General features: G+C 51.2%; 2 protein-coding genes across 2 annotated transcripts; both read right to left on the reverse strand.

Moving 5' to 3' along the window:
• LY79DRAFT_531045 (cytochrome P450) lies at positions 1-1,349 on the reverse strand (the record flags this gene model as incomplete). Its single annotated transcript, XM_060556230.1, has 2 exons — positions 1-63; positions 201-1,349. Coding segments are annotated over 2 exons (1,212 nt in total), but the record flags the coding sequence as incomplete, so codon positions are not given.
• An 879-nt stretch (positions 1,350-2,228) lies between these two features.
• On the reverse strand, positions 2,229-9,874 carry LY79DRAFT_654432 (beta-ketoacyl synthase domain-containing protein; the record flags this gene model as incomplete). The annotated part of the gene is given in 10 exon segments (XM_060562650.1): positions 2,229-3,833; positions 3,884-4,433; positions 4,524-4,655; positions 4,668-4,723; positions 4,733-4,922; positions 4,947-7,929; positions 8,023-8,632; positions 8,711-9,295; positions 9,368-9,723; positions 9,778-9,874. Coding segments are annotated over 10 exon segments (7,095 nt in total). The 3' UTR covers positions 2,229-2,297.
• Between the last annotated feature and the right edge of the window lie 2,350 nt (positions 9,875-12,224).

The following is a 12,224-nucleotide window of genomic DNA, read 5'->3' on the forward strand; positions in this document are numbered from 1 at the left end:
CTTGACGCCCCAGGACATAGTTGTGCTTGTTGTATCGAGGCCTGCGATGATGACGCCGTAGATCTTGATTGTTTCGTGTGTTAGTAGAACCAGTTCGTCCGTTCGTTATATTGGTTTTCTCTCCATCTGGTTTAGGCATTAGGGAGTGGGGGGGGGGGGGGGGGGGGGGGGGGGGGTGATCATGGGTATTGAAATCTCACCTCATGAATCATCATCTCGGAAAAGTAGGAGGGCGCCCTGCCATCCTGCTCCGCCATCTTCTTCTCCTGTAACACGATCAGCTCGACGGCTGAGTGGACCCTTCTCTCCCCTACGCCGACATCTTGTAGCTTCTTCAGCGCCTTACTAATTTCTTCGCTAACAAACATGTCTCTAATACGGAACGCCCGACGCACAGCTGCTTTTTTCTGGACGAACCACCACTTGAGTCGCGGCATGGGTGACTCTCGCAGCTGCGAAGCGGACGCGGGGATATAGAGCGTTGCCTGAATCCTCTCGTCGACATCCCCCTTGGGAAACATAACCGGCGCATCGTTGTCCTTATCGGCACCGCCGCCCCCGCCGCCGCCGCCACCACTCAGAAGACGCTTGACGTCCTCAGCACCCAGACCCTGCAGGCGCTCTATAGTCGGCTGCGTCGCCCTGTGTTCAAAGTCGCCACCGAACGTGAAGGCCATGACGGCATCCAGCGTGGCATAGTGGATATCCATCTCCGCAGGGAAGGGATGGCCGGCGGCAATGCGGGCCTTGTCATCCCACAAGCGTATGAGGCGAAGCGCGCTGTCGAAGATCGTCGGGACGGCAACATCATTAAGGAACTGAGGGGACATGATGTTCTGCAGAAGGCGGCGGTGCTGTTTCCATTCGGGGCCTGTGGGCATGTGGGTATGTTGTTTGCCGGCGGAGCCCTCCATGTAATCAGCGGTTATGGAGGAGCGGTCGAATTCTTTACCGCGCATCATAATGTCTCGGATCTCACGAAAGTCGTTGAGAACGACGATAGGTTTGCCGAAGGGCTTGATAAAGACTTGGAAGAGCGGGGAGGCGAAGTGGTCGGCCTGTTCGAGGAGCCACAGGTTGAGCTCGCCGGTGCGGCGGATGCCCTCTTGGAACGAGGGGATGTCGCCTAGGATGGAGGCGACGGCGGCGGCGTTGTGGGGGATTCCGGGGATTGCTTTCGGTAATGAGCGCTTGTAGAGAAGGTAGAGAAAAAGGATAGCCGCCACTCCGAGAAGGGGACCAGCGCCCCTGTGTGCTGTGAAGTGGCTGCCGGCGGCGGCGGCGGCGGCGGCGGCGGTGGTGTCGATGGCCTCGTTGCCGTCAAGGGACCGACCGTCGGGGAGCACCATCTTTCAGTCTGATAGTTAGGTTCGATGGCTAGGGTTTAAGTAGGGAGGCTGATTCAGATTAACCCTAGGGACGGCGTGAAATAGGATAAGGTCTGACTTGAGGTTATCAAAAGGATTAGGAGAGGTTAATAGAAGGGAAGCCACGCCTGGTTTGACTTAGACGGTAGATCATTGTATAGATGTGTTCGTGACATAATGTGTGGGATTGTACCTAGGGATTTATAAAAGGGCGGGCCATATGAAACTTTAATTAATTATTCTTGGGTTCGGGTTCCCGGGTTTATGTTTTTGTCCGTCTGGTTCTTCTACTTTCATTCTCCCTCGGAATACTAGCAAGATAATAGAGCCCTAGGACAACCAAAGTACCATGAGGGGTTTATAGTTTAGGGGAAGGTTAGCCTAGCAGGTTTACAGTTTATGGGGGGGGTAAACTGTTACATTATAGAGCGAAGTAGAGCCAGCAAGCAAGCCTAACAATATCGGCTACGCGCGAGCGGAACGCCTGCTGTAAAGTCGGAGCTACAGATCACTCTAGGCTGACTAATTCGCTTATAGCCTTGGCCATAAAGTCAAGCCATAGTAAGAGGCTGCGCGGGCGGGGCAGGGTTAGTAAAAGAAACAAATCGTTTTATAGATATACGTATAGTATACGTACTTTATTGAATTCTACAATTAACAGTCTGACATGGACTAGTAGAGAAAGACTACTCTTTTATATACGCCTAGGTTTATACTGGAAGTCCTAGGTTTAATTCCTAGAAGTATCTAAGGAAGAATTACCATACTTTCTTAGTAGACAGACCTCACTTACTTAAGTAGGATCCATAGGAGCTTAGGGCTGTCTTTAACCCTAGCATATGTATTTGTTTAGTAATAAGTAGCGTAATACCTGCAGTTTAGGCACTGTATATTTCCCACTACGAATCCTTTTTCGTCATCACCTTAGAATTAAATCTTACAAAGCTTAGTCCTTGAAACCACCTTTTCTGCGAACTTGGTTAGAGGTACCGCCTCTAAAACATCGAAAAGGGAAATGTCTGCTTTGATATCCCGTTGGATCCAGTTCCTGATCTCCATTGCCACCAGGGAGTCAACTCCGTACTTGTACATGGGCCTGTTGGAATCGACCTCGGAAACGGGAATCGATACAATGCCGGCAACCCTCTCAATCAGCCCGCCGACCATTGCATCCAAGGCCTCGTCGAGGGTTTTGCAGGTCGCGAGTTTCGCCGGCAACGAGGCGATTGTTTCTTTGGCCACGTCTGTGTTGTCCTTGTCCGCGGCAGTATCCGTATCATAGCGAATAGCTGATAGGTGGCCGAAGCGCGCGTCTTCAGTCAGCCAGTCCGGCAGGTTAAGCCCGGCTGCTTGGAAAACGCGGGCGGTGGCCAGGCCGACGGTTACCTGAGCGGGGGAACTCAACGCCTGGTTGCCATCTAAGCGTTGTTGCTGCTCCTTGTTGATGATAGTTTTCATGAGCGCATGGAACGTGGTCTCTCTGATACCAAGGAGTTCTTCCCAACCAGTCAAATCACCAGCCGTTCCAGTCTCGGCCAGTACACCCACGTCGCGCATAATTCCCAGGTCCACGGCACAGGCTCTCAAGCCATGGGATCGACGGTGGAACGCCAGGGCATCCTGGTAAGTGTTCCCGGCTGCGTAGTTGGCCTGGCCGCGGTTGCCGATGACGCCGGACAAGGACGAGCACATTATAAAAAAGTCCAGGGGGTGGTGGGCTGGGCCAAAACACTCGTGTAGGTTCCGAGTCCCTTCAATTTTTGGCCCAGTTGCTCCCGTCCACTGGTCGAAGCTCATGTTTTCAAACACGGCGTCGCGGAGAACCATGGCCATTTGTACGACGCCTTTGATTGCTGGCAGCTCACTCCTACAGCTCTCCAGGGCGGCGTCAAGCGACTTCTTGTTGGTAGCGTCGGCGGCGTAGGCCTTGACGCTCACTCCAGGCCGTGAGGAGAGCGATTCGACAACAGCTTTGGCGGACGGCGACACGGCTCCGGAACGTGAGATGAAGGCTATATTGCGAGCACCACAATCCACAAGCATCTGCGCCAGGGACCGGCCCAGACCTCCCAGGCCACCAACCAGCAAATACGTGCCAGACGAGTCGAGTTGCAGGGCAGCTCCAGCTTCAGGGCCCCGCATCACCGGCACTTGGCCATCTTGCTCAAAAGATAGCACAACCTTGCCGTAGTGTTTGCCGCTTTGGACGAGCCGGAGGGCGTCTTGGACCTTGTGGATGGGGTTTACCACCAACGGCGTTGGAGCATGCGCCACCCCGTTTCGGATCAGGTCGAAGGCCTTGCGCCAAGTTTCCGCCATAAGGTCGGGGTTATTGAACAGCAAGTCGAGGTTCAGGCGGCTGAAGGTGGTCCCAGAAGTAACGGGGGGTGACATGCCAAGACTGGTGTTCTCGCTGATGTCGTGACTGCCCAAGTCGACGAATGTGCCAAGAGGCGCGAGGCAGGACTGCTTGACGTTAGTTTGGTCGTTACAGAGAACTGGGTTAGGGCTATTACCAGTGACTGACGGAGGAGTTCGCCCGAGAGAGAGTTCAACACACAGTCAACTCCGCGGCCACCCGTGATGCGTTGGACACCCAGGGCAAAGCTTTCGCCACGCGAGTCGAAGACGTGGTCCTCCAGTAAGCCGTACTCTTTCATAACATGGGCTTTCTTGTCATCCGATCCAACCGTCACGTACAAGGTGAGGTCTAGATGCCGTGCTATCTGGATGGCAGCCTGCCCAACACCACCTGCTGCGGCATGAATGAGCACCGATTGCTTCGGGCGCAGCCTAGCGACGTCCACAAGCGCGTGGTAGGCAATTGTGAAGGCCACAGGTAGCGCTGCGCCCTCGTCAAAGGACATGTTATCGGGCATCTTGGCGCACATGACGTCGAGCGTGCGGGCCACGGTGGTGTGGGAGGAACCAAGAATGTGTGCGCTGACGCGGTCGCCAGATTTAACGCTGGTAACTCTGCTTCCTGTCCTTAGGACAACGCCTGCACCTTCGTATCCGGGCTGAAAACCAACGGTTAGACCTAATGAAATCACGACATTCCGGCAACTATTTTAGTAAAGTTAAGAGGTACGTCAGTAACCATAAGTAGACGGATGATAGTAACAAGCACGCGAGTCTTTACGGTAGGCAACTCACTTCACTCCAGATGCTTTTATAGAGATCTCGACCTCATTCTCTCCAAGTTGAGGCTGTTTCTCTCTTGGCCTGAAGTGCAGAGAATCGGCAACTCCAGGCTTAGAGACGTCGAGGGTGACGGGGAATCCACAGCTCTGAATTGACTCCATGTGGGTGCCGGTCCCTGCGTACGATGCAATCTCGGTGTTGAGTTGACGGTCCTCAAAGACCCGACCGACTTGGAGTAGACCATTGCCATCTTCAAGGAACTCGGTTTCCGGTTGGGCACTGGCCAAGACTTTGGCCGCGAGGGAAGCCCCGTGTTTGAGCGAAGACAGGTGCAAAATCTTGAGTTTGTAGTTGCCGAGTTCACGTCTAGCAACGCGCATGGCGCCGTCAATGATGAAACCAGACGGGCTGCTGTCGCCCAGCGCAGTTAGCCACAGAAGAGTGGTCGACTTGATTATCAGGTCTTGGACAAGGCGATAATCCGAACTGGACAGGTTTTCCATGAATGGCTTGTCTAATTCGAGCAAGCTGACGACGACGTGATTCGCAGATACTGCCGAGGCCAGTTCCGTCCAGGTAACGGTATCAGCCTGGAGTCCCTGACTTTGAAGGATGTCGACCAGCTCGTTTGACAAGGACTGAACAGCCGCGGTTGGCGCTGGTGGCTGGAGGACAAGCACCTTTTCCATGACGGAGGCGGCATCTCCATCGTCGGCGTCGGGAACGTGCTGCTCGCTGGCCAATGTCGGGGCAGAAAAGATGGTGACAGAGGAGTCGCTGCCACGTCCCAGGACGCGAGCCTGGGAGCTTTTGGGCGCTGGACCGCCTAACTGGTCGTAGTCAAAGCCACAAATAAGGCGGCCGCCTTGCTTTACATGGTCAAAAAGATGATGCAAGCCGTTTTGGACGTCGGGACTTTCGCGGTAGTCCTGACCCAAGATGACGAGATCAAAACGGGCCTCTGGGGCCACGGCCTCGCCAAACTTCAGATCTAGGACCTCTCCGTCCACGACAGCAGGGATGGGCGATCCGGCGAGAGCACCGTACTTTGTCTGCTGCGGCCGGCACGACGGGACAACCCTGGACATTATTGTACCGCTTCCGTCCTTTGCGGTCAGGACCTCCAGAACAGTGGTGTTGGGAGACTCGTGAAGGATCATGCTCGCAATCTCCACCAGCTTGTCGTTGGCTGTCTGGCCCGCACTTGCGACCGCTCTCGTGAGCTCGCTCTCTGTATGAAGGAGGTTAAAGGAGGTTTTCCACCGCGTCGAGTAACACAATCCAGGCTTCGTATCGGAAGCATTACCATCGCTGGTGGTGGTGTTGATGGCAACACCCTCCTGGATCATACATCGATAACCACGGATTCTGACATAGGGCTGCGATAATCCCTCGTCGAACACGTCCATCGTCGTGTGCAGCTCATCACGCCTGTGGGGTTTGAACGTGGTAAAGCCCTTCAAGGGCGTCCCGGCGTCGAAGGGTAAATCGGGAGAGACCTCGAGCTCTTGAATGGACGTGGGGATCATCAGTTCAGAGACGGGCAGGCGTCTACCTCGGTACGAGGCCGCGATCGGGGTCTGCAATATCGTGTCCAGGGTCGTGGGATGAATTAGGTGTGGCCGGTTCCCGGGCTGTCCTGTGCCAGGGGTGTTACCCGGGTTGGCGATGTGCATCTCGAAAACAGTTTCGCCAGGACGGAAGTGTATATCGGTCAGGTTTTTGAAGGACGGGCCGAACTGGAAACCGGCTTCGGCGGCGTCCCGGTAGAAGTCGTCGACCGGCAGCTTATACTGGCAAGCGGCCACCGCGGCTTCGTACGCGGCCAGGGAAGATGCGAAGATGGCCTTCTCCTCCCGGTCCGTTGCCTCTTGTTCATATGTGTGATCGGTGTCGGTGCCTGCGTAATACTCGATGCGTACGAGGCCGTGGCAGTTCTCCCGTAATGCAATGTCGGGCCCTTCGGAAGATGAAATCCTGAACTCGAGCCACCCAGTCGTGCCCGAAGCCGCCGCCGAGTTGCCGCCGAGCATGGGTGGCCGGATGTGCAGGACAAACTCGGTTGGCGTCTCTTGGCCAACAATGGCGACCCGGCCGAAGACCACATCGCGTAGCTTGAGGACACGTATCTTGCGGCCAGCATCAGCCAGTCTGCGAGCGCCCTCCAAGGCCATGGCCACGAATCCGGCGGCAGGGTACAAGACCATACCAGAGAGCTTGTGGTCGCTCGCCCACCTTTCTTCGTCTACGCGGAGGTAACCACGCCAGACGTGTTCCTTTGGTCCAACCGAAGGCATCGGTGCGCCCAGCAAGTTGGACGCCGGATAGGGTCGCATGGCGTACTCACGATGTATGCGGGTGTCGGCGTCGAAGCGTTTGGAATGCTGCCAGGGGTACGGCGGCAGGTCGGTGAGGAGGGGCACGGGTTCTCCGTCGTTATTGACTCTGGAAATGTCGATGGCAGCCCCAAACGTAAACAAGTTACCGGCCAGGCTTAACAAAGAGGCCTGGTCATCCTTGCCGCGGGACAAGCTTGACATGTACGCAACGTCCTTGACGTTCTTGTCCGCGAGGATCTCCTGGACGCTCGACTTGAGCGCGCCGTGCGGTCCGATCTCGACCAGCAGGTCCACCGAGGAGGCCGGGCCGCCGTCGGCCGGCTTGACCAACTCCGCCAGCGCGTCGGAAAACAAGACGGGCGAGACCAGGTTGCGGCCCCAATAGAAGCCGTTCACAGCCTGGGCGTCCAACTCTGCGGCGACCACGCTCGAGACCATGGTTACATGTTCCCTGCCTGTGCCGGACGGACGGATGTGCGAAATAGACCGGACATAGTCGGGATAGATGGCCTGCATGTGTTCCGAGTGGTAGGCGACCTCGACCTTGAGACGGGCGACAAACATGGACGTCTTTTTGAGCATGTTGTGTAGTTCTTCGATAGCAGCCACGTCGCCTGATATCGTGACGTTGGACGGCGAATTCACGCACGCAACAGTAAGATAGCCTGTGGTTACCTCTGCGATCAACCTCTCGGCCTTCTCGCGCGAACAGCCAACCGCGAGCATGCCCCCCCCCTCGGCATTCTCTTTATGTGTGCCACTGGTGAGCGCGGCGGACAGCTCGCCACGTCGGTAGGCCACTTCAACGGCCTCTCGCGCCGTGATGAAGCCGGCACAGTACGCCGCTGCTATCTCGCCGCTCGAATGACCCACCACTCTGGTGGGCGAGATGTTCCACGAGTCCAGGAGGTCGACGATGCCGAGCTGCAGTATCGTGCACAGTGGCTGGCTCATTTCGGGCCTTGTGACCAGGCTGGTTTCCGTCGGCTTGCCCAGTTCCTCTGCGGCGTCCCAAGAGCAGCCCAGCTCGTTCAGGTACTCCTGGCATTTCTCCAAGGTGCGTCTGAACACGTCAAATTCTGGAAGCAGTCAATCAGAAGCCGTCGGTCATCATCATCATAACTCCAAGTAACATGACAGGGATGGCCACGCAGCAACAAGAACAAACGTACCGAGTAATCTGAGACCCATCTTTGGCCATTGGGCCCCCTGGCCCGTGAAGACAAACCCGATCCGTCCCGTGGCGCTGGACCTGATGGCCTCGTCGCCCGTCACCGCGAGGAGGCCAGACCGCAGATCGGTTGATCCACTGGCAACGCAAAAGGTTTTCCACGGCAGACGCGACCGTTTGGACCCAAGGGTATACGCAAGACTGGCCTCATGCGCAGCCGAGCTACCGGCGGCGGCGGCGGCGTGTTTGCCCAGGTAGCCAGCCAGGGATTGGGCCACCCGCACCATGCCGTTGCGGTCCTGGCTGCTCAGCACGAAGAGTCGCTTCTTCTTGGCCGCGGGGGCTTGGATGCCGCGCGGGGGCGCACTCTCGAGAATGGCATGCGTATTCGTCCCGCCAACGCCAAAGTTGTTGATGCTTACCCGCCTGCGGCCGCCTTTTGTGCTTGGCCAAGGCATCAGCGTCGTTGGCACTTTTAGGTTCCACTCCGACAAGGGAATCGACGGGTTCGGGGTGGTGAAGAAAGCCTGCGGAGGGATTTGGCCCTTCTCCAGGGCCAATATCGATTTGATAAGTGACGCAACGCCCGATGCGGCTTCCAGGTGTCCAATCTAGCACGGGACGTGACGTTAGTGAAGCCGAACACACCGAGTTGCTCAGAGGTATGAATGGGAGGAGAGGAGACATACATTGGGCTTCACGCTCCCTATAACAAGTGGCTGCGCGTGACTCTTCTTTCGGCCCAACGTCTCGTAAATCGCCTTGGTTTCTATCGGGTCGCCCACCTTGGTGCCGGTGCCATGGCACTCGACAAGTTGCGTGTCGGCCATATCCAGGTCCGCCTTCCGGTACACCTCCCTGATTAGTGCAGCCTGGAACTCCGCGCTGGGCATGGTGAAGCCCTGGGTATACCCGTCCGAGTTGACGCCGGTTCCGCGGATGACGGCGCGGATGGGGTCGTTGTCTCTGATGGCGTCGTCGAGCCGCTTGAGTATCACGATGCCACAGCCCTCACCACGGCTGTACCCATCGGCGGACGCGTCGAACGATTTGCAATGGCCCTCTGGCGAGGTCATACCCATCATGTTGAGGTAAACCAGCATGGTTGGGTTCAGGATCATGTTTACACCCCCTGCCACAGCCATGTCTGTCTCCCCCAAAATCAGTCCTTGGCACGCCGTATGAATTGCTGTAATGCTGGAGCTGCACGCTGTCGAGAGCGTCAGACTTGGGCCCTTCAGATTATAAAACCAGGACACGCGGTTTGCGGGCATCTATCCCTGGTCAGCATGATTTGGAACATGATCTGTGGCTTCGAGCCTTGGATGATAGATAGGCTGCAATACCTCATGGGCCAAGCCGATGGCGCTGTAGCGGGGGGCTATCTCCGTGTCCATGTCGATTATAGGGCGGTATTCGGTTCCACCGGTCCCGATATAACAGCCGGTTCTGGAATCGGCAACGTCATCTAAAGTCAGACCGGCGCTTTCCAGAGCCTCGTAGGTAACCTCCATCACAATGCGCTGCTCGGGAGTCATCGACAACGCCTCGACGGCGTTGATGTTGAAAAACGCCGCGTCAAAAGCCATGACGTCCCTGGTCATGTAATGCGCTTTTCTGGACGCCGTTGAATGAGCCTTGCTCCCCCCGGGATCGTGGAAGCCACCGGGGTTCCATCTGTCGACCGGCTCGGAGCAGGTGTCTGCACGTGTGTATCAGTCATGGGCCGTAAGCACCTCCGGCGCGAGGGACAAACCTCGTTTTTCTAAAATCACCTTCCAAAGCTCCTCCGGGGACGAGACATCATCAGGTAGGCGGCATGCCATACCAACTACGGCAATCGGGGACGTCATCTCGTCTGCAGATGGCGGGACAAGGTGTGATGGTAGACAGTAGTTTGGGAAGAGAAAAGGCACTGGCTGTGAGTATGGCTCATATAATGGACTGATACATGAATGAATGAACAGGATGATATGATTGATAATATAAGGATACCGTTGTAGTCTTGAACAATGGACAATCCAACCCAAAAAACTCCCCCTCTGCATCTGCCATCGAAGGAACTCGCAAATCCAGGACCGCAATTAAGTTTCGCCTAATCCTGCGAGTTATGGATGGCAACGTAGGTTGCAAAAGACGCAGCTGCTCTATGAGGTAAAGCTTTTACTGCTTGTAGGACTGACGGAAATGTTTGGAACCCGCGTGTAGTAGCATCCTAGGCGCGGATTTCCGGGCGGAGAACTCATTATTAGCGTCCAAGGAAGGCTGCTCCGGAGTTCGGAAAGCTCGGCGTAGCAACCCCTGTTAATATGTAGGGATTAACAGAGTTCACTAGACAGCGGGTCACACAGGCGAACAAGTCACCTTCTTATTATACCTTGAAACCTTTTTATGGAATATGCTAACGTATGTACATGGTAAGTGGCCTACTAAGCTGTATCTTGAAGGTAGTTAAGAGCTCCCTTCCTATATAACAGGTCACTCCTAGCAATAGGTTATGTCTTAAAATCTGAGCTATTTGCGCCTAATCCGACCTGAACTCGTAGTACTAGAGGAAACTACTTTTAAGAAACTATGATATTAAAGTGCTGGAAGGGTAGTATAAATCTTTTGAAAATACATAGTAGTAGATATTTACTATATCTAACTTAATATACGTTTCTAAATATTTAAGATCTAGAGCAGATTTTAGAGTAAAAAGAAGTAATATAGAAAGTTTTAAATAAGGTAGTAAGCAGTTAGAAAAGAGGCAATAGAAGAGTAGTAAAAGAATTAATAAGATAGTAAGAAATATAGTAAGAATATTATAGTCTAAAGTATAGTTATATTTTATTATATATAGACCCCTATAAACCCTATTAATAAGTATATATAGAGGCTAATATAAAGTAAAGCTAAGGTATAGTCTACTAAAGTAAGTAACTATTACACTTTAGTATAGGTAAAAAATATATATATTAAGATACCCTTTTGTATTATATATTTACTTACTTATTCTCTAAGAAATAGCTAATAAGAGTTTTCTAGCTATTATTATAAAGCTTTAAGGAAATCATTAGAGAATTAGGAAAATAATTCTTTAGTAATTCTTAGTAGATTAACTAGGAGTATATAGGTAAATACTAGCTAATTACTAGCTAATTAATATAACCTAATAAGTATAAAAGGGCTAAGGTTACTCTATAGGCGCCTAGTAGCTACTACTAAGGATATATACACACTATATAAAAATATATTAGACTTACCTCTTAGATTAAAAGAACTATAGTATAAGTTATATATAAATAAAAAAGACTAATAAATAATAAGTAGTCCTAAAATATAGACTAATATACTAAAGGTAGTCTATAATAAAAGACTAACATTAAGATATTAGCCTTAAGTATACTAATAGGAATTAGGACTTATATATAGGATAGACTTAGAAGTACTTAAGGATAGACTTCTATAGCTTTTTAGTAATTAACTTTATAACTTTTATATTATCTTAATATAAGAAGCTTTTATTTATTCTTAAGTTATATTTAAATACTTAAGCTATAAATCTTTATTAGTTATATAATTAATTACTATATACCTTAAATAGTAGGATTACTAATAGACTAGTAAGACTTAAATTACTATAACTAAGTATTAAGCCTTAGTGTCTCTATAGTAGATAATACTACTAAAGAATACCTAATTATAATACTAATATACTAAGAAATAATTCTCTATTAAATAATAAAAGAACTATTATCTATTATATTATAGTAACCTAATTTATTTCTTATATTTAATTAGTTCTCTTACTCTTTATTTTAAATTCTATTATTATTTATAAGAGATATAGTTTTTCTTTTTTAACCTAAGTGTTTATTTAATATCTTTACTCTATACTAGATTCCTTTTTTAATAGCTTTAGATAGAAAACTAAGACTAATAAGGTAAGAATAGTATAATAAATAGACAGTAGAACTACCTATAATATTTAGAAAATAACTAAGCTACTTACTTTAGTAGACTATTTACTATATATATAAAAAGAAGAAATAGTTTAATATAGATATATATAAACTATAAGAGTTTAACTTAATATACTAGACTAGCTAGCCTAGTAAGAGATAATATTTATATATTAGTTAGGCTAAGGTTTAATAAATAGCCTACTAATATATCTATGGCTAGTTTAACACAGTTAAATAGGTAATAGATTTAATGACT

The sequence above is a fragment of the Colletotrichum navitas genome (assembly GCF_030913465.1).
Source record: "Colletotrichum navitas strain CBS 125086 chromosome Unknown LY79scaffold_263, whole genome shotgun sequence".
NCBI lineage: Eukaryota > Fungi > Ascomycota > Sordariomycetes > Glomerellales > Glomerellaceae > Colletotrichum > Colletotrichum navitas.